The sequence below is a fragment of the Siniperca chuatsi genome, linkage group LG24, assembly GCF_020085105.1.
Source record: "Siniperca chuatsi isolate FFG_IHB_CAS linkage group LG24, ASM2008510v1, whole genome shotgun sequence".
Taxonomy (NCBI): domain Eukaryota; kingdom Metazoa; phylum Chordata; class Actinopteri; order Centrarchiformes; family Sinipercidae; genus Siniperca; species Siniperca chuatsi.
Genome location: NC_058065.1, coordinates 8,403,957 through 8,430,173, shown reverse-complemented (window position 1 = coordinate 8,430,173; position 26,217 = coordinate 8,403,957). Strand labels below are relative to the sequence as shown.

General features: G+C 39.7%; 4 protein-coding genes across 7 annotated transcripts; 2 read left to right on the top strand and 2 right to left on the bottom strand.

Moving 5' to 3' along the window:
* The first annotated feature begins 229 nt into the window (after positions 1 to 229).
* Positions 230 to 8,717, top strand: arpc2 (actin related protein 2/3 complex, subunit 2). The gene is made up of 10 exons (XM_044188597.1): positions 230 to 455; positions 1,977 to 2,011; positions 2,459 to 2,571; positions 4,030 to 4,075; positions 4,338 to 4,524; positions 4,772 to 4,865; positions 5,622 to 5,748; positions 5,863 to 5,963; positions 7,281 to 7,381; positions 8,229 to 8,717. The coding sequence occupies exons 1-10, from the start codon at positions 382 to 384 to the stop codon at positions 8,248 to 8,250; spliced, it is 900 nt and encodes a 299-aa protein (XP_044044532.1). The 5' UTR covers positions 230 to 381; the 3' UTR covers positions 8,251 to 8,717.
* A 1,516-nt stretch (positions 8,718 to 10,233) lies between these two features.
* Positions 10,234 to 14,275, bottom strand: LOC122872166 (keratin, type I cytoskeletal 18-like). 3 transcript variants are annotated; one of them, XM_044188026.1, is made up of 8 exons: positions 13,770 to 14,275; positions 13,492 to 13,574; positions 13,137 to 13,293; positions 12,871 to 13,032; positions 12,640 to 12,765; positions 11,772 to 12,001; positions 11,407 to 11,441; positions 10,234 to 10,614 (listed from the first exon to the last, which is right to left on the bottom strand). In XM_044188026.1, the coding sequence occupies exons 1-8, from the start codon at positions 14,142 to 14,144 to the stop codon at positions 10,487 to 10,489; spliced, it is 1,296 nt and encodes a 431-aa protein (XP_044043961.1). In that variant the 5' UTR covers positions 14,145 to 14,275; the 3' UTR covers positions 10,234 to 10,486. The 3 variants fall into 3 exon arrangements, with proteins under 3 accessions (XP_044043961.1, XP_044043963.1, XP_044043962.1); XM_044188028.1 differs by having other exon boundaries at positions 11,897 to 12,001; positions 13,770 to 14,230; XM_044188027.1 differs by lacking the exon at positions 11,407 to 11,441 and having other exon boundaries at positions 13,770 to 14,229.
* Positions 14,276 to 14,509: 234 nt separating this feature from the next.
* On the top strand, positions 14,510 to 22,244 carry LOC122872167 (keratin, type II cytoskeletal 8-like). 2 transcript variants are annotated; one of them, XM_044188029.1, is made up of 9 exons: positions 14,510 to 14,668; positions 15,271 to 15,479; positions 15,691 to 15,751; positions 16,034 to 16,129; positions 17,440 to 17,604; positions 17,806 to 17,931; positions 18,032 to 18,252; positions 18,402 to 18,427; positions 19,801 to 22,244. In XM_044188029.1, the coding sequence occupies exons 1-9, from the start codon at positions 14,510 to 14,512 to the stop codon at positions 20,016 to 20,018; spliced, it is 1,281 nt and encodes a 426-aa protein (XP_044043964.1). In that variant the 3' UTR covers positions 20,019 to 22,244. The 2 variants fall into 2 exon arrangements, with proteins under 2 accessions (XP_044043964.1, XP_044043965.1); XM_044188030.1 differs by having other exon boundaries at positions 19,755 to 19,940.
* Positions 21,385 to 25,711, bottom strand: LOC122872168 (G-protein coupled bile acid receptor 1-like). The gene is made up of 2 exons (XM_044188031.1): positions 25,497 to 25,711; positions 21,385 to 23,481 (listed from the first exon to the last, which is right to left on the bottom strand). Exon 2 carries the CDS (start codon positions 23,441 to 23,443, stop codon positions 22,388 to 22,390), a length of 1,056 nt encoding a protein of 351 aa, XP_044043966.1. The 5' UTR covers positions 23,444 to 23,481; positions 25,497 to 25,711; the 3' UTR covers positions 21,385 to 22,387.
* Positions 25,712 to 26,217: the final 506 nt, after the last annotated feature.

The window sequence follows — 26,217 nt, the reverse complement described above, 5'->3', positions numbered from 1 at the left end:
AATTATGACATTTTTTGTCAAGAAGCACGATACCTTCAATTGAGAGTGGGGCAAGTTGTAGGTGCACTGATTAATGATACTGAATGGTAATTAATAATGTTCTTGATAAGGAATTGTATAGACAGACCCGTTTCTTTCCATGTAATCTGCCTCAATTATCAATATTTTCATTACGAATTTATTACAGGCAACATTGCGGGCATCCTCATTTTATGGGGTCCTGAGTGTGAAATACGCGGAAGTGGCAGGCGGAAGGAGCCTCGACGGAAGCGGTTTGGTCTGTCAAGGGAGGAAAAATTTGCAGAATTTGACACAAAGAGGTTAATCCCACCAAATAGCACCGATCATTCCCCCTTTTCCTCGACACCGGCGTCCGCTGCGATGATCCTGTTAGAAATCAATAACCGTATTATAGAAGAGACGCTGTCGTTGAAGTTCGACGGCGCATCCAATGGGTGAGAAATCACTGTTACACCTGGCTATCATTGCTAACGTCAGCTAGCTTCCCCTTTAGCTTTTTGCTGCCTGTGATGATGGCTACATTTAATGAAGCAATGGGGGAGTTCGGATGCAGCTGATAAACGTTTGCAGCTGTGCACAAGTTAGCTAGGTAGTCTGATTTGGCTTTTAAAAATGCTAAAATACACACTGAATTAGCTTACTGATCCACCGTGACTGGTTTGCCTGAAGCTGGGGTGTGTCTGCACGGGCAGTGAGTGGCAGAATGTGTAACCCCAATTCATTTAATCTTCCCTGCCTGTTCTCCCACAGACCGCGGAAGTAAAATAACAAAGCATTTAAGATTATTTTGCTACTACTGGCCAAATATTAACTAAACTAAAACATTTTTAAACGTTTTACGAGGTTGCATAGCATAAAAAATGTAGCTAGCCGACCGCAATACAACGGGTGTTTGTGGCTAGCTTCTTCGTAAATAGCGGAGGCTACACTGTTTGATATCCTGATGTGAAACCACAAAAGTCTACTCGACTAGCCATTTATTAAAGAGATTTCGCCCGCATTAACTGTGGGATTAAACCAAGATTCACCGCCAGTGACACCCATTTTTCTAAAGAGTAGTTTTTGACACCACAGGTCTGTCAAGATAAGAAACTGCTCATATCCGGTGTCCTTTCCCCACGTCATTAACCATGGTGTAACAACATAGGGCTGATTGATACTATATAGAAGTTGGTGTTTTCACCTAATAAAGGTCATTTATATGCTTTCCACGGCCCCATAGCGGCTACTTGTTAGCTAACCATCGCCCCTCTCTCCAGCTTCCGCATTCCTGTAGTCAAGCAGAGTCAAGTCTGAGCCCAGCCAGCTGCAGCTCCCTGGAGCATGCAGCTTGGGCAAGCTGTTGCAGCATCCACCTTTTAAAAAAATATTTATTTACTATTGTACACCCCCAAAATAGGGTTTTGCTGGTTTAAGAAAAGACGATATTGTTAAGGTGATTCATTAAAGAATAACAGTGTTTATGGTGTGCTGTTCCAAAGGCTTTGGGCAGAATGATTAATATCAACAAACATAAGCTGTTTTAGCTTGAAATCAGAGCATAAAGACTTCAGTTTATGTTTTCAGCAGGTAAATTGATGATTTCATCCGGTGATAGATGACTTTTCAGAGTTTCAGAGCATGATTTGTCCGACCAACAGTGCAAAACTCAAAGATATTAAATTTACTATTACATATTATCAAGAATAGCAGCAAATCCTCACAATTAAGAAGCTGGAACTAGGCAATGATTGGCATTTTTGCTTGAAAACTGACTTTAAACAATACCTCTTGATTAGTTTTCTGTTGATCAACTACTTGATTAATGATATCAGCACTACAATGTGTCATTTTGCTGTTCACATTTACTAATCTAACACAGACTGAGTCGTACAGTATTATGTACATTTCTAAGTGAATTGGTGGGATTTCACTTTATGCCTCATGCATCTCCCAATTTTATTTTCTACTTGCAGAACCAAGCCAGAGGCCGTTGATGTGACGTTTGCAGGTAAGATTATGATATCTAACACCTTGCTATATACTGTATATAGTTTCGTCCTTGTTCGGATCTGACCACACAGTTTCTTAACAGCTTGGTTGAAAAAAAAGTCAGTTTTTAACACTGTGAATATTATAGTTTTAAGGTTATTGCTGGAGCTGTTATTGATTTTTAGCTGTGCTTGCTGTCATCATTATATCAGTTATTTTCCTATTATGCAATTAACCTGTTGCACATGTTCAGCCCTGCCAGTAAACACTGCTAGATGACACAATATGTTACATCTCACATGTGAAATTGACTGAAATAATCCTATATAGCAGCATGAATTGAGGTTACTAATTAAGATGGCACATATGTCCAAGTACAAAATGTGTCATGTTTTCAAAAGTAAAGGGTAAAGCTTGTGCCTCATTCATCACCTGCAGGCTTTAATGTTGTACATCTCTGCTGCAGATTTTGATGGCGTCTTGTACCACATCTCCAACCCCAATGGGGACAAGACCAAAGTGATGGTCAGCATCTCCCTGAAGTTCTACAAGGAGCTGCAGGAGCATGGGGCTGACGAGGTACAAAACACAATTAAGAAAAACATGAATTTATGTTATTGTATTTCAAGAGCTGAAATGTTCTTTCTTTTAGGTCCTAAATTTCTGTTTAAAAGTCTCTAAAAAGGCAGTTGTCGTTTTCTGATGCACTGTTCCTCTGGTGTGAAAATAAACCACCAGTCACGCGGAGGTCAACAGTTGCTTTTGTGTTATACTTTTTCAAACTGCAGGTGAGCTGTTTAAACATGCAGTTACTGTGTTTGGTTTTGTTGTCAGTTTGAGATGATAAAGTATTAGAAAAAGCACAATGAGGTAATGATTGCTATCTGCATACACACAGACCTCAACCACGAGAGCTCTGTTGCCATGTAAGGAAGAAAGGAGCTGCTGAGGCTTTTGGTAGAAACAGGAAGTGAGTTTGTGTGACTCACCCCAGGCAAGGAAGTGCTGACTGCGAGCGGCAGCTACTGTATGAATGTCTTGGCTGCCGTCCAGCGACTTCCCTCCTTGTTCCCTAAAGCTCAAGAGCAGAGGGATAAGTGAATGGTTCAACAGTGTCACATTCAGTTATTCAGCCTGTGAAAAGTCTCTTTGGAAAGCAGACAGCGGGAGGGAGTGTTATTTTGTTGATGGGCTTGTTTATTCTCACACATTCTTATCTGTTTTGTCATTTGACATATTTGGCTTTGATTTGGCTCTCAGATAAAAATGAGGAAGACTATAATATACTACACTGTCTTTTGTTGACTTCTGGTGGTACATTATTGCCATACCTGAGTTAGATTTGCATATTCCTGCTAAGTCTACTTCATTCCACAATGACAGGTATCCATTAGAGAGGAGGCTCCCATGTTATAATTCTAGCCTCCAGAATTACACACCACCGCCGTGTTTTTTATTGTGTTGACATTTTTGCTAGTTTCTTCTCTTCTCTAAAACAGCCTGCTTAGTCTCGGAGGATTCCCACTGCCTATGAAAATCACCGTGTGAAGTGTTAATAAACGATGGCTTTGAAAGTACCTGTTATATATTTTTCAATCAAAAGAAAGCAAACAATCACCAATCTCCATAACTCTTGGGACCCTTTCTCTATTCCAGTGGTTCTCAAACTTTTTCTGTCATGTCCCCCTTCAGAATCCAAAAAATGTTCATGCCTCCTCCCCCCCGATTTCTGACTCAGGAACTTCTCATATAGAGCCTGCCTAGCAACTGCACAACAGGAACAAACCACCTTATTTCCTGATATTCAAGTCAGGCCTTTTAGATAAAATAATATAGTATTTTTTGTCTTTTTCTTGGCTGTAAATTTGTGATCCACTCATGCAATTATCCCAAAGTTAAGCACAAGTTCCAGTGGGTTCTGGAGTTTAAAGAAATGCTTGTTTATGAATTTTTTTTTTTTTTTTAATCATTTAATCCCCCCCGTATTTAGAGAAGTGTGATACAAATAAAGGTCATATTTTTTATTTTTAATTTCAGCTGCTCAAGAGGGTCTACGGGAATTTCCTGGTTTCAACAGAGGCTGGTAAGTTCTCAAAAAGTTCTCCTTTTAGAACTCACTGACAACCTATTGTAGCTGACAAAGATGCCTTCGAATTATTGCTTGAGATTGTTAGTTTTAAGATCCCTGCACAACCCGAGACTCCTGGCTTTAGACATTAGTGTGTATTTATTAATTTGTAGTAGCTTGTTCCTTTTAATGGAAAACTGAAATTAAAAGTGGGGTCTGACTATGAAGCATTACTTGCTGTAGATTTTGTACAATTTGTTATCCTCATCGCTCCCAGGCTACAACGTGTCCCTCCTTTACGACCTGGACGCACTACCAGCCAATAAAGAGGAGGTTGTCCACCAGGCGGGGATGCTCAAGAGGAACTGCTTTGCTTCCGTGTTTGAAAAGTACTTCAAGTTCCAGGAAGAGGGCAAAGAGGGCGAGCAGAGGGCCGTGGTCCACTACAGAGACGATGAGTCCATGTACGTGTGGGAGAGTTTGAAAGCTTTCAGTTTCAGATGTCTTATAAAGGCAGAAGTGAAGAGCTCAGTTTCAATTGGTCTAACTCCTTTATGTGGCTGGTGTCTGCCAGTTTCTGTAATCCCAAAATGGGTTGTAGTAAGTCTTCTGTATGGGAAATATGTTATAGGCCTCACAGAATCTCATTTTTGTGTTAATCCTAATTTCTCTGGAGGTCCTAAACCTCTGACATGTCTCCTGTCTTCTCAGGTATGTGGAGTCCAAGAAAGACAGAGTGACGGTGGTGTTCAGCACAGTGTTCAAAGACGACGACGACGTCATCATTGGCAAAGTCTTCATGCAGGTGTGTAATTCGGAGTCAGACATATCAGGAATTTCTCACAGCTACAATGTCTCCCACTTGGCAAAAAAACAGAAGTGTCAACAAACCAGAGTCAAAATGGATGGCAGCATTGAATTAAATAATAATAACACAATAAAAATAGGTAATTTAGCTGTTTATATGGTGTGGCCACAAGGCTAGCAATGGGGGTAACCATCTTTTAATAATACTTGAACACTCAGGTTGAAATAACGGGAGGTTTTTCATAGCGTGAATTTATAGCCTTAGTATGTTGTATGGAATTTGGACACAGATAAGCAGTAATGTTGGCATGAAGGCAGTTAATGATGTAGCGGAGCACTCTGACCGTTACCTGAAAAAGATGTGTGGCCTATTTATTTATATACTAGTTTATTTCAGTTAGCTATTTAGCCTAGCTAACCTTCTAAGATCGCATTAGCTCTAGCAGCCTGTAGCTAACTAAATAAGCTAAGTGGCTAACAAGTTGACCTTAATATAACATGAATACCATAGTCATGTATGAATAAGGGGAAAAGCCATTCAAAAAATACTTTTAGAATTTATCAGATTTCCATCTTTGCTGTTAAACTAACATTTTTTAGCTAAGCTAACTTCCCCAAGTATTTTCTTGGAGGATTAACTCAACTAAAACTGACCTTACTGTACCACTTGTGTTGTATTTTACTGTAACTTAAAATTAATAAAGAATAACCCCACCTAAAACTAGTACTGTACACGTGCTTATTCTGTGTGTAGGAGTTCAAAGAGGGTCGGCGAGCCAGCCACACAGCTCCCCAGGTGCTGTTCAGTCACAGGGAGCCCCCACTGGAGCTGAAGGACACGGACGCCGCTGTTGGGGACAACATTGGATACATCACCTTCGGTCAGCACCTGTTAAAGCATTGGCTCAAACTTTTTTGCCTGTGTTGCAGCTACATTACTATGATTATTTAACTAATTTACTAATTTGTTTCTGTTGATGTTTTGATGTTTTCAGTCCTGTTCCCACGTCACACCAATGCCAATGCCAGAGACAACACCATCAACCTCATCCACACCTTCAGGGACTACCTGCACTATCACATAAAGTGCTCCAAGGTCAGTTCAACTTAACCAGGTCCAATATCAGAACCAAATGCTTCAGTGGTTCCTTTCAAGGATTAAAAAAATAAATAAAAAAATCTGTAGGGTCAGGGCAAGTTTGTCTTTGAGACTCAGAGGTAGATCTTAAGATGTTACCTACAAATAATGTTGTAGGAACCTCTTAATGAAGCTCTGAAGTACAGCTCTCCAATATTTTTGTTAAATTAGTTACATGTCTAAAACAATTCTCTTGCTCAGGACTCAGGAACTTCTCATATAGAGCCTGTGTAGCAACTGCACAACAGGAACAAACCACCTTATTTCCTGATATTTAGGTTAGGCCTTTTAGATAAAATAATGTATTTTTATTTTATTTTTTTTCCTTGGCTCTAAATTTGTGATCCACTCGTGCAATTTTACCAAAGTTAAGCACAAGTTCCAGTGGGTTCTGGAATTGGTAAGAAATGCTTGTTTATGGATTATTAATGTTTTTATCATTATGTTCGGACAGATAATCTGTTAATTGTAGTGATATTTTAAGGCTTGAGGTTGAGTTCTTAGGTCACATGATAAATTGTGAGTTTGAGGATTCACCACAGCTAAATGAATATTAAGGAGACAGCTGTCGACCACTCGCACTACAAGATGAAAGTCTGCTTTAATGACAGGCTACAAACAAGCCATAAATTCCTAAATGCCCTACCTGTCGACGACTTGCTCTGTCACCCTCAGTGATCATACAGGTTTTTAGAGTAGTGTGTGGGCGTCGGTGTACCCATTACACACAAAATGAGACACGCTTCTAATGGTTCCTCAAATCCACTGTAAACTAATCAAAGTCAATTTTGGATGACTTACATTTCAGAGGCATGTGTTTGGCTATTGTGTTACGTTGTAAGTGCCTGGTGTTCAGACTGCAAATAATGGAATTGGATGTTGGATGTTTTTGCCTCGGACAGTGGGGAGTCTGCGTGGGCGACACAGCAGATGGATTTATGGACAGTTGTGGGTGGGTTAAGCTTGAGAAACAGGAAATTATACACTGTCAGAACAACTGATCGCTATTGTCCCTGTCTCTGCTGCACACTGTGTTTACGATACTGCACCTGACACAAAATGTTGACGTCTTATTTTTCACAAAAGAAATATCTGCATCTTTGTGTTCGATAACTAAACTATGCCAACACTTCCACCGGAAACAAACAAAGCTTAGGTCTTTTTTAAGATTCGTTTCAAGATTAGATGAGATAAACGAGTTCTGACTGGTGTTTTCCACTATGGATACCTGATGAGAATCTCCTCATACGTAGCATTCTCTCTTCTCTTCCGCAGGCCTACATTCACACACGTATGAGGGCCAAGACGTCAGACTTCCTCAAGGTGCTGAACCGTGCTCGACCCGACGCTGAAAAGAAGGAGATGAAGACCATGTCGTAAGTAGCCTTTGCTCTCCTCCTCTTGTCGACACCCACCTCTGGTTTCCAAACCACCGCTCAGATTCATAGTCACCATTTGTGCACATCAAAGGTCTGTACTGATCCAATGCATTCATATAAGAACAAGATAAGGACCAAAAAAATTGACACTACGATTCTGTGATCAATGAGGTGTTTGTGGTGTTTTTTGATGATAATTTAAGCCTCCTCTCTACCTGTTGCTCTTCAGATCTTAAATGAATGACCCACAGTCAAGTTCATGAATGAGCATTGTTGTGGGTCTTCATTTAACATGAACTATGAATTATTTTTGCAATTGAAAGCTAAATACAACCAGATACACTATCTCTGCATTTTCTAAGAGAGGATTATTTTTCTTTGTGCAGCTGCAGCTGTGTATCTTTGTGTGTCTTTGAGGTGTGTGTGGCCATGTTTGCCCCCACTGTTTTTGCAGTGTTTGAAGTGAGTCATGAAGGAATCTTTACAGATTTCCACTCTGCTAAAACCTCCAGTTGCACATAGACTGCTTTTTAGCCTTGTAGCTCTGAAATATTTGGGAAATATATAATGTCTGCGCACAGAGAGTCTTTGTTCTGCGGTTAATGTGTAACAGGAATAATTAGGGAACCCCCATAGCTGTCATCTTTGTGAGTTTCTAAGAAATCAGACTATTCCTCAACAAAAAAAAATCATTTTTACATGTAGTTAAAGCAGCTAACAAAGCTGGATGTTACAAGATACTCTAGTTCCTCCTAAAGGGTTTGAAGTGTGAGTACCAGGAAAGACAGTAACCTGTTTTGTTTGTCCACTGTGTGGCATCTAATGTGTCTTTTGTTTAATACAGTGGAAAGACCTTCTCCCGTTGAGGCCAACCTCCAGCAGAGAAATCCAAACCCCATGGACATGCCCAAATGCGCTACACTGAGACTCAACGCCACATCGGACAGGACTCCAGGACGCCTCTAAACGCCCCCGCCCAACCCCAAAAACGTGTCCAGTCTTTCTTTTTTCTTTTTTCTTTTTTTTTAAGTGAATAATAATGTTGGCTCTACTTAGAGAAAGCCACGGCTCAAGATAAATGGAAAAAAGGGCATTCCTTGCTTTGCATAGTTAAAGAGAATTATTAGTCCTATATAAATATATATATGAAAAAATTGAAATTTTTGATACGATATCTTTTACTCCATTTGGTACTCTTGCTTGACCTTCAACCCTCACCATGCAATATCCATGTGATGATTCCAATCCCCTTTCCTCCCTCTCTGTGCTTTTGTGTCGTCTGTACCATTGTCATTTGAAAAAAATAAAATAAATCACTCTTACAAAAAAAGCATCTCTCTGGTAGCAGCATGTGCTGACTTTGTGACTCTTGTACAACCACACAGTCCACACAGGATAATTTTGTCCACATTGATGAGTTTTTAGTGAAATTTTCCAACTTTGACAATATCAGATTTAAGAAAAAAGGACAAACTTGCATAAAGAGAATGCATAAACTGACCTGTATATTGGAAATTCTCAACTTTGATTTCAAAGTGTGTGTCTTAAGTGTTTTATAATTTGGTTTAAGGGCTCTTAAAAATATTTTATTACAATATATTTGTAAGCTTTCTAGCTTTTACTGTTGTCATGCAAGTCCAATATTTTGGCTTTTCAGTTGAGAATTTCTACCACCCTTGAGTTCATGCTATCCTTTTAAAATTTTGGAAATAAACTCAAAAATGCCCAAAATCAAGGCTGCTCCTGACATTTTGGACAACTTTTCACCTGACGGTGACATTTTGGCTCTTTTCTCTAGTAGATATTTGTTTTCTGGTAAATATATTTAAATACATTTCTTCACATGTTATCTTCTCAGTAGGCGAACCTAATACATGATTAATCTACATGCCAGGATGTGTTCTGCCATACTGCGCTGTCTTCTATTTGAGTGAAGATAAAAATTGTTGATTGACCTTATCCTGCCTCCCATATCCTTACTGATACTCTGTGATGAATAATACCTCCTGGAGTCGGAGCCTGAGAGAGGGGTTCCCAAACTTTTTTGTCTAACATACCACCACTATTGAAAACCGGATATTGTTTCTGGAATATTTGTTTCATACAAGACACAGTGATCTTGGAATTGTTTCAGACATTGATGGATTACTTTTAGCTATCTATAAAGTTTGGCTTGCTTGCGAACTAGTTTTCATGCACTCTAAATTTCACAGGTTTGTTGGAGGCATTTCCTCTGCAGCTGGCCCATGGTAGCTGGTAGTTTACTGCTCAGTGTGGCAATATGTATACTACACAAGAGAGCTAAAACAGGTTATTGATTAAAGAAAATTAATTAAGTAACTTTTAAGGCAAAATGCCAAACATTTGATGGTTACAGTTTCTTAAATGTGAGAATTTGATGTTTTCTTTTTATTGGTCTGACATTATAGTAAATTGAATATCTTTCGGTTTTGGACTTCTGGTCAGACTAAACAGGACATTTGATGATGTCACCTTGTGCTGTAGGATATAGTGATGGGCATTTTTTCAGAATTTTAGACAAAACAATTAATTGATAAAAAAAATTGTCAGATTAATTGATAATGAAAATAATCGCAGCCATCCTACAGTTCAGCTTCAGTTGGAAAGGAGCCCTATTTATGTGTATTTTATTTTACCTAATCATAATTTCTATTTCTCTCACAATCACCTCACAATCTTTCCAAGTACACCCTGGCAACTACAAAAGTATACCAAGTGGGGAATCACTGCACTTTATGATTATTTATTGTATGAAGGTAAGTGAGTGCATTGCCACATAAGTCATGTATCAAAAGAGTGAGTACATGAAACACTACTGGGCATCTTTCTTTTGATTTAAAGGTATTTATTTACTGACATCTGAAAAGATACACCATAACAACCTCATAGTAGCTTTGCAGGTTTGGCAGCAACAGTAGGAAACAGTTTGATATGATACTTGGCAGAGTGACAGAAAAACAACAGAGCAGAAAAAGCTAGATCAGGCTTTGGCCACTTCACCCTCATTTTTGGGCTTTTCATCTTCATTCTCTGAGGAGGAGGAGGAGGAGGAAGAAGAAGAAGAGGATGACCCCTCTCCTTTCACATTTCAGGGGGTTTATCTGCTACAGCAGTGGATTTGTTAGAGGGGGCACTTTCTTGCTTCACAAGGGTTTCTTCTTTCACTTCTTCCTGCTGTTCGGGCATCTTATCATCAGGCTTTTGCTGGTCTGGAAACAAGAAGATGAATCAGATTTTACAGGTTTCAAGCATATAAATGTGTTTAGCATCCTTTTAGTCCTTCAGATTTCCTTTAATCTGTGTGTGCTTCTGCTAGAGAGTCAACAAGTGACCAGAGTTTATCAAAAACACATGACAAAGAAATTCTATTTTCTTTTTTGTGATTGATTTGCTTGTCAAAATCATTACATTTATGTAGTGTTAAAATCGAGTGTGATCGCATGCAGCTACAGGGTGCAACGTGACAACAACAGTTGAGTGCAGTTAAGTGACACGACTAGCTTTAAAGGAATCATTTGACATTTTAGTAAATAAAAACCCTTATTTGGGCAGAGTTAGATGAGAAGGCATCTAAAGCAAGTGTATAAGTATATTTCCCATAACTATTCTTTCAAAAATTGATGTGTGAGGGTTAGATTTCAAGTTTAACTCTGCTGCTGATTTTAAAGAATATAAAGATGTAAACCATATGGTTATTGAATCCACATTACAACATTATTCAGTGAGGAATGTCATCAAGCATATTGCTTACACCTTTCAAGCTCTTTAAAATCTACAGACAAGGGCTGACATGAGTCAGATTCTGATGATTTTTTGTTTTCTTTCCTGTTGGAAAGGAGCCAATAGGATTGGAAGACCAAACTGAAAGCATCTCAGTAATTGACCCAGGTTTTTCTTGGCAGCACAGATAAACTTGTCCGTTCAGGTCACAGGACAAACATGCTGGAGTAATTGTGATTTTATTGAAAGTTTTGTTTTTTACGTCTAGATCCAGAACTTACCGCTGTCCACCACATCCTCTAAAGAAAACTCCAAGCTGTCAGGGAAGAAGAAAATAAGCTAACAAACCGAGTTGGAAACAGGCATGCTTTTGTGCATGTTGAGTGTGTTTATGCTATTCCTTTAAACCTTTTACAGAACTAGTTTGACACTTTGGGAAATATGTTTATTACTCATTATTGCTCATGTTTTTCAGCCAAAGGGACAATGGAAAAAAACTGCAGCCTTTTCTGGACAAAGTGGTCACTGTACAAATTTTATATTTCCCGTGGGCAGAGACGTGTCTGTACCCAACAACATAATATAATTTGACATCATACAACTACAACCATCATTAAGTATTTCTGAGCCACGTGACCATCCTCACCTTTCAGTATCACCGGTCATGCCTTGAAGCAGTTGCTGGTAGTTAGAGATTTCTGCCTCCAGCTTCATCTTTACACACAGCAGATTCTTGTTGTTTTCTAAGTGGCGCTCCACCTGAGACCTCACCTCCTTCAGCTCCGCCTCCAGGCTTCGTATCATCTGGTTGGGGGGGCCCAGACGTTGATCGTACTCCACTTTGGTGCTCCTCAGGGTTTCCTCAAGATTCTGGATCTGAAAAGAAAGTCATGTGATTTTTGGCTTCCCATTCTTTTTGGGGTCCTATCCTGATATCTGTTTTGTTTAGGAATCGTATTTTTGTCTTTGCATAATACACCAAGGAGACAAGACCTTAAAAAACACACAACAGATCACTGTGACTTCTTAGGAGCCTTGACCTTTTTCATGCTCATAGTTTGTATTGTTACACAAGAGCAGATCCAGGTGGCTCGTCAGACTACAGTGAGGCAGATCAAGAGTTTGTTTGGCTTAATGACAAGGCAGCCAGGAATGTTTGTGAAAAGGACAGGTAGACTAACACCTCCATGGGCGGTTTTATCGTTCCTGACATGATAAGGTTCTGTGCACCCCCTGAAGAATTTCTTCAAGGGTTTCAGGACTTTGCTTAAGGTGTGATTGGGATATACTGTATGTCTGATGTCACTGAGTTTTGCTAAAGCTGATTATGTGAAGAGGTTTTAGGCTATGTGTCAAACCAAAGCATATACAAACTTGAGAATGAGCTCCCTATTAAATGTACAATAAAACTGCTGTTCCAGTTGATTTCACTTTGTTGTATTTTCATTGTATTTTATGGCAGTGTGACAAATTACATACTGTATGTGAAACGGCTCGTGTTTGTGTGTGGTTACCGTGCTTTGCAGACTATGGATCTTAATATCTATAGTTTGCCTCTGTTTGAGCAGATTCTTCAGCTCTGTCTTTCCAGAGTTCCAGACCTCGCTGTTTTTGGCCTCCACCACCTTGATGTTGTCAAACTGGAGAAGGAAAAACAAGATGGAAATGGTGAGATAAAGAGAAGAAAAGAAGAAAGCAAACAATATGACAAAAGAGTCGTCTTTAGGATCCTGCAGGTAACGAACCTTGCTCTGGTACCACTCCTCTGTCTCCTTCAGGTTCTTCTGGGCTAGTTTATCGTACTGGCTGCGGATCTTGTCGAGAATCTCGGCCAGGTTGGACTTCTGGGAATCGATCTCCACCTTCACCTCGGAGTCCTTGATCTTCTCACGCAGGTCATCCACCTCCTACAAGAGCCACAGCAACAAGTTTGCATCAGATTTCACACAATACATTTTTGTTAGCTGATGTGGAAGTGTGCGTTTTTGTACGTGTTTGTTTCCAGTCTCACCCCTTTGTGTTCCTGCTCAAGGCGAGCAAGCTCCTCGTTCACCAAATCGATCTCTTTCTGTATCTGCTCGCGGTTCAGCTTGGTATTCTCAATGGTCTTCTTCAGATCATCCAGGTCTTTTTCTAATTCCTTACATGCCTTTTTCTCATCATCCAGCCTGCATACAGGGGGAGGAACCCAGCAATGATCCACACAGACACCACTGACTCTTAGTGTTTCATTGTGATCTGAATTGTTGTCTGATATAGTTTAAAGTTATGAATGTCAACCTATTATTGTTTTATTTCCTGAGCCCCATTTATCTCAAAAATCATCTTTTTAAAAAAATAAAAAATCTAGTTTACATGAAACTCACTTGTTCTTGAAGTCATCATTGGCCAGCTTGGTGTTGTCATTCTGGAGCATCAGCTTGGCGTTGTCCTTGGTGATGTCTTTGATCTAAGGAGAGGAATGCATGATGTATATTACCAGTAATATTTTAGGATCATTATTTGGGGAAAAAATATTTGATTTAGCTTGAAATATTTTCTTTCATATTTCATGAGAAAATGCATGAATCTAAAATGTGAAATATCAAATGTTTAATTTTATATTTTTCTTCCGATAAATAAATAAATAAAGAAATCTGATGACCTGCTTCTTGAGGTCAACCAGGGGTTTCTCAACCTCATCCCAGTCGCGTCCCTCAGGTGCTTTCCTCTTGGCCAAAATCTCTTCGATCTGTCTCTCCATATCGCCGTTTTCCTTCTCCAGCTGCCTCACCGTGTCCAGGTAGCCGGACAGCCGGTCGTTCAGACCCCGCAGTGTCTGCTTGTCGTCCGCCGGGGCGGCAGGAGCGGCAGGAGCGGCAGAAGCAGGGGGTGCGGCAGGAGCGGCGGGACTCGGAGCGGAGTCTCGTTTCGGCTCGTTGCTCAGCACGTTACGCAGCCCCTCCAGGCTCGAAACGGACGCCCTGGAGCCTCTTCCTCCGGCTCCACCAAACATGCTGACGGCCTTGTTTGAAGACATGATCGCGGCTGGATGTGAGAGCGCTGACAATGACAAAGAGAGCGTTTCAGACTGGAGTCACTTGATGGATGGGACAGATTCAGGTAAGTTTTATACCTGGTTTTACGCATGAATCCGCCCCCAGCGATGCCATTGGCTCCTGGTGCACTGGACAAACTGGTGCAGAGTCGAAATTCAAGTGTTTCATGCATTTTTCTCACGCTGATGTTGCACTTGTCCTCTTTTGATTGGATGAATGCAGAGTTTTGGGGAGGTGATGGGTGGTCTTTATCCACCTTAAAAGCAGGTGATCCAGAGGGCTGCAGGTATCTTCACCGCTCCCCTGTTCAGCTTCTAGATTTCAGCTCGCTGTTACAAGCTGCAGTATGTCTACACCTAAAGATTACAGCAGCCAGTCCTACTCCCCCGGGAGTACAGGACCGGCCAAAAGCTACCCGACCAACAAAATCGACCCGACGGGAAAATCCAGGGAGAAGGACGACATGGTTGGACTCAATGACAAGTTCATCAGGTTGATCGACAAGGTTAGTAAATTACATTATTTTTTATTATTATAATTGTTATTATTATTTGCTATAACAATTCGGTTGATCAAATTGATTAATTATGATATAAATACTATTGATTATAGTTTATTTGCCACTCTTCAAAACGTGCTTGACAATTAAGCAGTAAAAAGACAGTTGATAACTAATTAAAAGGCTATAAATACATAATGAATTTCTTAATTTATAAATTAATACATACTCAAAACATGTAAAGAAAAGTAGAAGAACAGTATTTAATAGCCTATATTTTATTTTCCCCCTCTTTTTGGAGTTGGGTTTTAGTAGCCTATAAAATAATCTAATTATTTAATATAAGTCAATATGTTTGTGCATTTTTCATTACTTTTCAAATTATTAGTAACTTATCGTGTTTGATGACTTCCACCAGCCTCTGTCTGCCAGTTAATTCTGTGACCTGGGGCCATGAAATGTGTCTCCTTTTGCAGGCTTCACTTCATGTAAAGAATGGTGGAGGTACATGTGGGACACCACATAGGTCTGAGGTCTATAAGGGTCATCAGTCTGTCAACATAACCAGAAATCCCCACACACACACACTTTGTTTGTCTCTGTCTTAGGTGAAACACCTGGAGGATGAGAACAAAAAGCTCGACATGAAGCTGAAGATCCTCAAGGAGCAGGAGGACTATGACGGGAAGATCAACGACATCGTCAAGCAGCTGGAGGACGAGATGGAGCAGCAGATCGATAAATTGCTCCAGGACCAAGAAAAACTGCGGGCTGAGCTGCACAAGAACCTGGAGGAGGTGGACGACACCAAGAAAAGGTCAGCAGGTCACAGTGTTGTTGAATTGATTGAATATGTCCATTAGCCCTGCACTTTGTTTTTAACTAAAAAAGAAATGAGAATATGTTACATGAAGGGAAAGTGTGTCCCTTTTTTCCACAGCCACAAACACAGTATACAAGGACTCAAAACAGTGTCCATTATGCCATTACTGGCACAAATTCATATTTTCCTTTTTATTTGGTTTCAGGTATGAGGACGAGTTGAAAAAGAAAGCTGAACTGGAGAATGAGTTTATCATCAGAAAAAAGGTACTGTAAGCTTCTTATGATGCTTATTTATTCAACCATTTAGAAACATAGAAAAACTCTCATAAATTCACTAATTCCCCAAGTTTAAAATACATTTTGGTACTTTTAAAAGAATTTTAGCTAACTGAAATCAATTGTTATATTGCTTACTGTGCTGTATTTTGTAGATATTAAACAGTAGACCTCTGACAATAGGATATTTTTGAAGCAATTTCTTCACCGTATGCCATCTGGGCTTCTATGTACTTATGAATGTGTATGTTTGTTTAATGTGTGTAACAGGAGTCAGACGAAGGTCACTTGAAGGCAGTAGATCTGGCTCTGGAGTTGGAGGACCTGATGGGAAAACTGGATTTCCTCAGGGTTGGCTATGATGAGGTAATGAAACATTTTATTTTCATTGTTCTCTCCTTTGATTTTGTCTTTCTCTCTGCTCTGTAAAGCTACAACCTGTTTGACCTGAAAGAGACATTATAACAACAACTTGCTTAGTAACGCAACAGACAGTACAGCAGTGGTTCCTAACCAGGAGGTATTTTTGTAGTTTCCAGGGGATACGTGGAAAGATTATGGAGTAGCTCAACTAACTTGAAAAAATATAATATCCACGTAATTTGCTGAACAACCAACTAGGCCACTGGTGTTTTGTAAATTGTCACAATAAGTCAGTAAGCTACCAGCTACAGAAGACTGACAGCACAGTACACGCTCCCACCCACCTGAGTCAGTTGCACACCTGAACATCACATGTTGCATTTGAGTACGTTAAACCTAATTAACAAGTGAGCAGAGAAGTTGAAAGAGTTTGCTAAAAGTAATGGATAAACAGTTGGAATAGCTAAAAGTAATGGATTAACAACAAATATATTGATGGAAAAGATAACATTTATTGTCAAAGGTAACCGCAATGCTTTTGAAGAAGTATGGAGTCCCTTTATTTCCTGTCTTAAATACGGTGATGTTGGTAATCTAATGGATCTGGAGGATGACCCTAACGAATGATGCAGAGAGAGCAGATTGTTGAATGCTTGGGGAGGTGGGAAGCCATGTTGAGAAGCAGAAACTCTTCATTTATTTATTTATTTTAATTGTATTTTGTTTCCTCTTGTTTTTGTTCTGTTGGTGTTGTTGTTTTTATTATTAGTATGTACCACTTACTCATCCTTGTCTGTATTCCTTTACTGCAAAACTTTGTCCTCGTGTCTATGTTGTTGTTCTCTTCTTAGGGTAGGGGGGGTACTGTTGTTATAATTTTGTTATTATTAATGTAATGTTTTTGTAGTCGGGGATGGTAAAGGGTTAACATTGTGTCTACAATATTGGTAAAATAAGTTTGTTATATCCGGAAAAACAATAAATATATGTTTTTTTTTAAAGTAATGGATAAACAGTTGAAATTTCCATCTTCTGCCACTACAAGTGGTACAGTAGTAGTACAAATGCAAACTTGACCAAACTGATCTCAACTGTGTGAAAAAAATATTGTAGCGGTATCTGCTCTTATATAAGTAATAGCATTATATCCACTTGAGATTAACTGAAATTAACACATTTGGAACGGATGATGAGGGGTACTTGAGCAAAGCACAAAAAAGGTTGGCAACCACTGCTGTAAAAGGACAGGTCATCAAATATAGTGGAAAAGGACTGTAAACAAACTCTGTTGTACCCATGTCTGCCCCCTGCAGGAGATCAAGGAGCTGGAGTCACATGTCCAGAATGAGACAGTGGTCTTACATGACAACAGCAAACGGTCTCTGGACATAGATGACATCATCGAAGGCGTCAAGAATCAGTATGCCAACATGGCCGCACGCACCAAGGAAGAAGCCGAGCGGTGGAACCAGAAAAAGGTTAGGAAAAGGAAGATTATACCCAAAGAAGAAGACCACTAAATAGTTCTTATTTGATTCTATTTAATACAGCTTACTTTTCAAAGCCTCCAAAGTGCAAATGTGAGTGAAATGTACACTGTGAGGCCTGATAGGGTTGCAAAGCATGCATTCTCCACATTATTCACATTTTGCTGTTTTTGCCCCTCTTCTCCCCCTTAGATGGAAGCCATGGTCTCTAGTGTAGGACAGCGTGAGCAGGAAGTGCGTGAGTTAAAGAGGGACATCTCAGACATGGTGCGCCACATCCAGAGGCTCAACGGGGACCTGGATGCTCTCTTAAGGAAGGTTGGGATCACACAGATAGACACTCTCAGAATTCAGGCCTAACTACACACCTTGTCTGTTTGACCAGCCTCTGATCTTCTTCCCTCTGTTTTCCTGTTAGGAAGAGTCCATGAAGAACGATATTAGTGACGTAAGGACAGACGGCGACAACAACCTGGAGAAGGCCCGGGAGGACATCAGCCAGCTGGAGAAGGCCTTGAGGCAGGCCAGGCAAGACTTGGCCGGACAGATCCGTGAACACCAGGACCTGATGAACCTCAAGCTGGCCCTGGACATCGAGATCGCCACCTACCGCAAACTGCTGGAGGGCGAGGAGCAGAGGTATGTGAGCAGTGGGGATTCGGGGGTGAGAGAACATCATTGTGCATGAGCTTTTATTCAGTGTATTCACTCATGTTGCTGTTTGTTGAAAAATACCATGATGCATTAATGCTTGCACTAACAACTGTCTCTGCTCCATCTCTGTGAAGAATGAACTACCTAATGCGCCACGCAGGTAAGAACCATTTTGTCACTTATTCTGAAATTAGCTCACCTAAAAAATCTACTGACATGGCATTTCTGATTTTATGTGGTCAGTTTGTGGTGTATTTTACTTTTTTCCACTGGTACTGGACAAATATAAACATGTCAAAATATTTCCAGAGCAGCTATAGCTTGATAGAAGAACATTTAGAATGAGCTAAAACAGTGGTTCCCAACAGTGGTCTTTTTTTCCTTCCTTTTTTTGTTTTATGTGAATAATTTTTGTAATTTTAGAGAAATTATCCAGTAATTCATAAGAAAAAAAGACAAAATAAGAAAATAAGGACACATGTAAGTTGGTGTAGCGGAAATTGTTTTTCTCTGGTTTTCTATTCTGTTAATCATTTTGTGACCCCTTGTGGGGGGGTCTGTAGCCCCATGTTGGGAACCACTGATCTAAAACATTGATGAATTTCTTCCCCTTTTACACCAATGAAGCCCTCAATATACCAGAATGCAGTGCAGTTAAGCAATGCAGCCATGTTGCATTCCAAATGTAGTGGTGGAAGAAGTACTCAGATAATTTACTTAAGTAAAAGTAGCAAGTGTAAAAATACAAGTAAAAGTCCTGCATTCAAAATTTTACTTGAGTAAAAGTACAAAAGTATTAGCATCAAAATATACCTAAAGTACCAAAAGTAAAAGTACTCATTATGCATTTCAGAATAATGTATATTACATTATTGGATTATACTCATTGATAGATTAGCAGCAGCTGGTAAAGGTGGGGCTGATTTTAATTACTTTATATAATGCTGGGTAGCTTAATCTGTAAGAATATATCGTATTTCATTTGTTGATAATATTTTGTATTAATAATCTGAATCTTTAAACTAGTAACTAAATTTATCAAATAAATAAAGTGGAGTAAAAAGTACAATATTTCCCTCTGAAATGTAATGGGGTAGAAGTAGAAAGTAGCATAAAATAGAAATATTCAAGTAGAGTACAAGTACCTCAAAACTGTACTTAAGTACAGTACTTGAGTAAATGTACTTAGTTATTTTCCACGAGTGTCCTAATGTACAAGAAGTAGCAGCTTGTCCACATCTTAGCATCTAGCTAAAATCTTCTTGTCAGGATGTTGTTGAAAAGAATTCTGGGGAAATGTAGGAAATCACTAACTGAAGTGGAGACAGAGGTTTAGAGGTACACAAAAACTACATTAAATATTATTATAATACATCAAATAATAACAAAAACAAAACAAAAAGTTGCATCCATTTCATACATACCAGCATTCTCATGATTGAGTCATGTGTTGTGTTACACTAAAATCAAACCTCTCTTTTGCTCAGATTTCTAAAAATAAACCAACCAATCCAAGTCCTTACTTACACGCAGACGTTCACCTACCAAAGAAGCCACAAGCCCCAGAACCCAGCTTTATCCCGGCAGACATCTTTATCCCGGCAGACATCTTTATCCCGGAAACGATCTTCATCCCGGCAGACACCGTTATCCCACCAGTGTACCCTAACTCCAAGAAACGACTGCTGATCCGGGTGGAAGTGGAGGCAGGCCGAGTTGTCTCTGAAAGCTCCCATTACACTCAAGATTGACTGACACTGTCCATCAGTCCTATGTCTGCAGCATTACAGTATATCCACAAAATGCGAATTAAAAAAGTTCAAATGAAATGAAATTAAGTTATATTAAACGCTTCAAGAATCGTCTTGAAAGTGGCTTTTAACGCAATAATCATTATCCTTCGTTTGTGTGCCTTCTGGTAGAGTGAACAGTCTAACAGCAGGTTAAGCGTTTTTCTTAGAATCTGTGCTTGAAGTTGGAGACATTTTGCTTATGTAAAGTTTTCAAAAAGGTTTTCTTATCTTTGTTTGCATTTGACTTGTGGTGTTTCTGGTACCATCAGTGTATTTTATCAGCTTACTTGCAGTTATTTCTCTCATACCTTTGTGAGCTAAATAGGAATAAGATTTTGTCTTTGTGAAAAAGAAAACCACCTATCTAACAGTATCTTGCCAAGAGTTAGATGGGAAGATTGATACCACTCTCACTATCTGTACAGTAAATATGTACCTGGAGCCAGGAGATGGTTAGATTAGCTTAGCATGAAGCTTGGAAAGAGGGGGGAACAGCTGGCCTGACTCTGTCCAAAGGTAACCTTTAAAACTTACTTATTTACACTGTGTATCTCGCTTGTTTAATCTGTACAAAAACCAAAGTGTAAAAATGACAATTTGCTATTTGGCAAATGCATGCGGCCACGAGTAGTCTGACACATAACCCCACATAAAACAGTAAATGGACATTTTTACACTACACCGATTAAACGACCAAGATACAACCTGTCAATTAATACGCTTTGGAGGTGCTGGTAGGCAGATTTGTTACCTTTGGGCATGGCCAGGCTAGCTGTTTCCCCCTGTTTCCAGTCTTTATGCTAAGCTAAGCTAACAGGCTGCTGGATCCAGCGACATATTTAACATAGAGATTTGAGAGGGGTATCAATCTTCTCATTTCTCTCTCGGAAAGAAAGCAAATAAGCGTATTTCCCAAAATGTTGAATCCAGACCCAATTTGGGCACAGTGTGTTTGTTAGATAAAAAAAAAGTCAGAGGCTTTCTACTTGATAAAGATAGCAGTCAGTCATTAGGAGCTGGAGCCAGACAGCCTCATCCTGTCTTCATTTTTTCCTCCTCCTCCTCCTCCTCTTCTCCCGGATCTCCTCTGTCATCCGGACACATATGTACACAATATACCCTGACCCCATGATGATATCCCAGCTCTACTAATGTTCCACAACAGTTCAGACCTTGTTTGCTCTTTAATTTGATTTAAGTCTGCTTTTCCTCTTCAGCTCGCCTTTGCTGGCTATCTCTTTTCCACCCACATAATATATGTTCCTATTTTATATAGTCTATGGTATGTACACATGTAAAACCACATTTTGATTGGGGAAACAAATAGCATAACATATTCTGTGTTTAATCAAGTCTCAAATAAAAATCTCATTTCCCTTGAAGGGATCTTTACAGTAAATAAAACTTTTAGTCTTCATATACAAGTGTTTATAAGCAGCAGATGTTTCTCTGAAACATAAGCCTGCTTTTACTGTATTTAACTGTATTAACTTTCTAAATATGGCAGAAACTGGAAACAAATTTCCAACTTTAACATGCAAACTTGCTTTTTCACTTCATGTCTCTTTCCTGCGTGTTCTTGCTGAAGCCTTAATCTCTTCATGTCTTGTAGATGTATTACGGACTGTGGATGCATCCCTCGCCCCTCTTTAGCTTGCATACCAGTATATAGATAAACACTAATGAGGGAAGTGGGAGTGGTCAGTAATTTTAATCCTGTCCAGAGTGCATATGTGGGTAATTTTTTCACGGCCCCAACCCAGCTACAGGTTGGTACTGGTATTCTCTTTTGGCTAGTCCTACAAAATATCCATATCTATTACAGACCACATCCTGTAATTTCACAACGGTTAAAATGCCATCCAGAACAAGTAAAATAACAGAGGAGCACAGTGAATAATTTATTCCCCACCTCCCCTTGTAATATTAATCTTGTCCAAATGGGGCTTTAGACTTGTTGGAGACAATGGTTGGTTTTAAATTTGTCCTGAAAGCAGCACTTACTTACTTAGTCTTCATCTTTTGAATTGTGTCTCCCTATACAGTAATATTGTCAGCTAAATTATGAAAATGTAATGGTAAACCTTACAGACAGAACTTATATTTCCAAACCCAGTGTAGTGGTGGTAAAACAATAGGTGGCCTTATTTTGGAACACTGATAAATAAATTGTGAAAGAATCAATGCATATGTGTTTTTCTGTTGTAATGCAATATTTCCTCCTGGTGGCCTTGATTAATATATTGTGGGCATGCAGTTCATCAATCCTAGCAACATCATTTCTTCCAGAATTATCTTCATAAATATTAATATACATCAGTATTTTATCAGACTGCCACCTCCTCTGATCCCTGCGTCCTTCGCCTCCATCTGTCTCGGAGTTTCTGGAGAAGTTTGTATGCAGGTTCTGTATACTGCCTGTTAGCTAGGCCGAGCACCAGCGGCACCACAGCCATGCTTCCAATACCAGTGCACGACAACACGATGTGAGTGGTGGAGCTCCACTTGGTGTCGCTGATCAAGAATGCTATGCAGACGTGCATATAAATGAGGTAGGGAACCCAGCATGCGAGAAACGTCAGCGACACCGCCACCACGCAGCGAGTGTACCGCAGGTTCAGCCTCTGTTCTTGGTCTGAGGCCTGACTTCCCCGCTCCACTGAACGATGGAGACGACAAATGTCCTTCAGCTGGCCTCGGGTGATCCATAAAACATGGCCAGTCATGGCGGCAATGGTAAGAATAGCAGGTAAGACGAGTCCATACACCTCCAAGTAGATAAATGTATTGGGGAATACTCGCCTGTACGAGCAGCAGGTGGTTCCGTTTGTTGAACAGTTTGAAAGTGCCGTTATCTTTTGGCTACTTGCACAACAGCCGTTCCAATCTGGCCCTGTCCAGTTATTCCACCCAAAAGCAGGCAGAGATGCGTACAGGAGCGGTGGTGCCCACACCACAAGCAACGCTAGAGGAAAACTTCGATGCATCCACAAGTTATTGTAATGCAGAGGGTCGACGATGCAAATGTAGCGCTCATAGTGGACCATCACCAGGTTGAAAAGGAATGCCAGGAAGAGGAAGTTTGGGAAAATGTGAGCCACCAGGCAGGAGCTAAAACTCAACTCCCGGTTCAGGCCCATTAAAGGGATGAAAGGCAGCACCACACCTGTGCACAAATCTGCCACTAACAGGCTGAGGAAGAAGTAGTTGGGCGTGTTGTGGAGCTGGCGGTTCCAGGCGATGCCTACGATGATGACGAGGTTGGCCAGGATGATGGAGGTTGACAGCGGGATGGTGATGGCATAGATGAGGTGCTCCCCAGAGAGCAGAGCATGGAAGTCATTGCTGTCCATCATGTGTGAAATCTGCAGACTTCCTCCCATTTGCAGCCCAGGTCCACTCCCATCAAGGTATAGCTATCCTGTAGGGAAGGAGAAACATTGTTAAAGTAGCGGGACTGGGTGGCACTAAGACTGAGGGTAAGCTGTGGGTTAGATTCATGAGAGCCACATGTTTTTGCTGATCTCGTTTGTGAACATCTAGCTTGTTGTTATTGCTCAACAAGCATAAACAGGCTTGGAGAAACTTGCAGAGGAAATGCAATTGAGCGGAGATGAAAAAATAGATTCGATAGAAAACGTGGCTGGCGGTGGAGCAGAGTGGATTGTCAGAAATGGATTGAGGAATCAAACCAAACCAGAAAGAGAGGAGAAACTCTGACGCTCAGAACAGTTATACTTTGGATATTGAATACTTTGGAAGATTGAAAAAGATTCCATTCAGGCTGCTGGTGTGAGTCCAGTCCACAGTTATGTAAACCTCTTGAAAGCCGATTTAAGTAAAAAAAATCTACAATCTCACAGTTCAACATTCAGTTGAGCTCAAGCAATTCCAGAGTTCAAGAGTCAACTCAATCCTAGTCATGCTACCATCACAGCAAAGTATAAGTACAAGAATAAAGAAAGAGGATATTGAAATAAAGAGAGCATGTTGCCAACAAGAGCATAATGTTTAACTACAAGAGGGAAAAGATGTTGACGAGATTTCTCTCAAGTGGTGAGTGGAAAGGAGATTTTAGATGATTTATTCTCACTGCATCTAGAGGGATGAGGAGGAAGTCAGTGTCAAGGACACAGCAGAAGATTAAAATGAAATGAACACCTTATAAAAGGATGAAACTGACTAACACTTAACGTGGCAGAAGATGGAAAAGATGGAGACAGAGTGGAAGAAGGACATCAGGGAAAATAGGAGCTTCAGGTAAAAGATGCATTGTTTAAGATTGTGATAATTTTCCAAGTTTGAAATGCATATATCTATAAGCCACAGTACTTTTATTAAATTTTCCACTTTTATTAAATGTATTTTGGTAAGAACCAGGTCATTTTTCCCCCAAATCAACCCTTTCCCTCTTGTTTTATCTGTTAAACCCTCATGAAGAATGATATAAAATGTCCTTTGTTCAATGGACTTTTTATTTATAATCACTTATACTATATGTCACATTTCACTTTGGTGTCTTTGTATGAGAAGGAGAAGATGAGCAGGCAGCCAACAGTTGCAACACAACCACAGCCTGCAGTGTTCATGAGCTCTCTTGACCACTGAAACAAATTGAACCCCTTTCTTAGCTAACAGCCGAGATGAGAGATAACACAGAGATAATTTAACAAGTCAGAACCAAGTCAGGATGTGGTCAGGGAAAATGTTTCTCACAGTGAACTACAATAAACCACGCCTATATATTACACATAGTTTTATGTCTATGTACTTTATGATTATGCTTTATGTCTGGTTATCTCCCTGTTTATGTCAAGCTTTATAATTGATCTTTAGCATAAGGTTTTAAAACAGTATTATTTGCTGGAAGTGTGCAGCAATTGTTTATATGCAAGCGTGAACATTATATATGATAATGCTGTTAAAAGTAAATATTGCAACATGCCAGTATTTCCAATATCCTCATACATTACATACAATCTGCAAGCAAGCTCAATAAAGGGAATTTCATGGTATCAAAGTCATGTTACAAAGGGTTTAAAGGGTCTTTAAAAGGTGAATACAGAAACAAATTGGTTTTTCAACAATACTGCTTAATGCAATTTGTTTAATTTCATACTTTCTGCCTGGTTATGTTTGATTTATCTGATCTATCTATACGTTTTTATTTTCTTGAAATGTATTTTAAAGTTTAAATTTCCCAAAACTTTCTTTTAATATGAGGCACTTGTATACAGAGCCACAGTTTTTTCATGCTTTAAAATGGTGCGTCATGATACAAATAGTTCAAATAATTTGTAATCCTGCAATCTATGTAATGTTGAAACTTGTGTAAATGTTAGAGTAGCAATGATATGACTTATCACCAGAAATACATAATGATCTATTGCAAAATATGAACTTTTTGAAACAAAAAGCAACTTGTAAGACTTTTACCTTTTTAACAGTCCAGTCATGTATCCTTTGACAAAGGAAATGCAAATAAAATACAGTTTCTTATCACTGTCCTGATAACTTGTCATATCCACGAGCAGAAGGTGCAGCCTCCACCATAAACTACACGAGCTTCTACTTTATCCTTTAAGATCCTCTCTGTCAAGACAACCACAAACTACAAAACAGACAGAGCAAGCTGCCAGAGGCTGTTCCTCTCAGATACTTTAAAGGGGAAGTGCACACTGAGGGAGGAGGAGGTGGCAGCAGTTATATGGAAGGGGGGTCGCTGGCCATACTGAGGATGGAGAGGCAGCAGTGTCCACTAACCCTTGACCTACTAACTTTTTGCTCTTCTTTGTACTCTCTTTTGTTCATCAGCACCTTGCAGATTTTTTTTGCACCACTGTCCATGAATGGAAGAGGATGGAAAGCTGTCTGCAGCCTGGAAATAATAAGAAAATATTCCTGGGTAACATCAGTAGGCCTGGCATGTGCTTTGGTTCCACACCCTCCATGATGGCCCCCAGATGCTTCAAGACAGCTTCTGCAACATGTATCATAGATATTTATAATCCTCAACTAAAATCGTCGTTAGACAATCAGGGAAGTGAAAGTGAAGTTTCCTTTGTTACACAATTACAAGACAAGAAAGGGTGTCTAACTTTGAACAACATACAGTATGAACATCTCTCATCCCTCCAAGAAGTTTACAAATACTTTT

Coding starts and splice junctions, on each gene's coding strand:
- LOC122872167 (XM_044188029.1), top strand. CDS start 14,510: ATGTCTACACCTAAAGATTACAGCAGCCAGTCCTACTCCCCCGGGAGT. Junction 17,605..17,805: donor AGCGGTGGAACCAGAAAAAG/GTTAGGAAAAGG, acceptor TCTCCCCCTTAG/ATGGAAGCCATGGTCTCTAG. Junction 18,428..19,800: donor CTACCTAATGCGCCACGCAG/GTAAGAACCATT, acceptor ACTTACACGCAG/ACGTTCACCTACCAAAGAAG.
- arpc2 (XM_044188597.1), top strand. CDS start 382: ATGATCCTGTTAGAAATCAATAACCGTATTATAGAAGAGACGCTGTCG. Junction 4,076..4,337: donor CCTGGTTTCAACAGAGGCTG/GTAAGTTCTCAA, acceptor CATCGCTCCCAG/GCTACAACGTGTCCCTCCTT. Junction 5,749..5,862: donor CATTGGATACATCACCTTCG/GTCAGCACCTGT, acceptor TGATGTTTTCAG/TCCTGTTCCCACGTCACACC.
- LOC122872166 (XM_044188026.1), bottom strand. CDS start 14,144: ATGTCTTCAAACAAGGCCGTCAGCATGTTTGGTGGAGCCGGAGGAAGA. Junction 12,766..12,870: donor AGGAGTGGTACCAGAGCAAG/GTTCGTTACCTG, acceptor TTCCTTCTCCAG/TTTGACAACATCAAGGTGGT. Junction 10,615..11,406: donor AGAGGATGTGGTGGACAGCG/GTAAGTTCTGGA, acceptor TCTTGTTTCCAG/ACCAGCAAAAGCCTGATGAT.
- LOC122872168 (XM_044188031.1), bottom strand. CDS start 23,443: ATGGGAGGAAGTCTGCAGATTTCACACATGATGGACAGCAATGACTTC.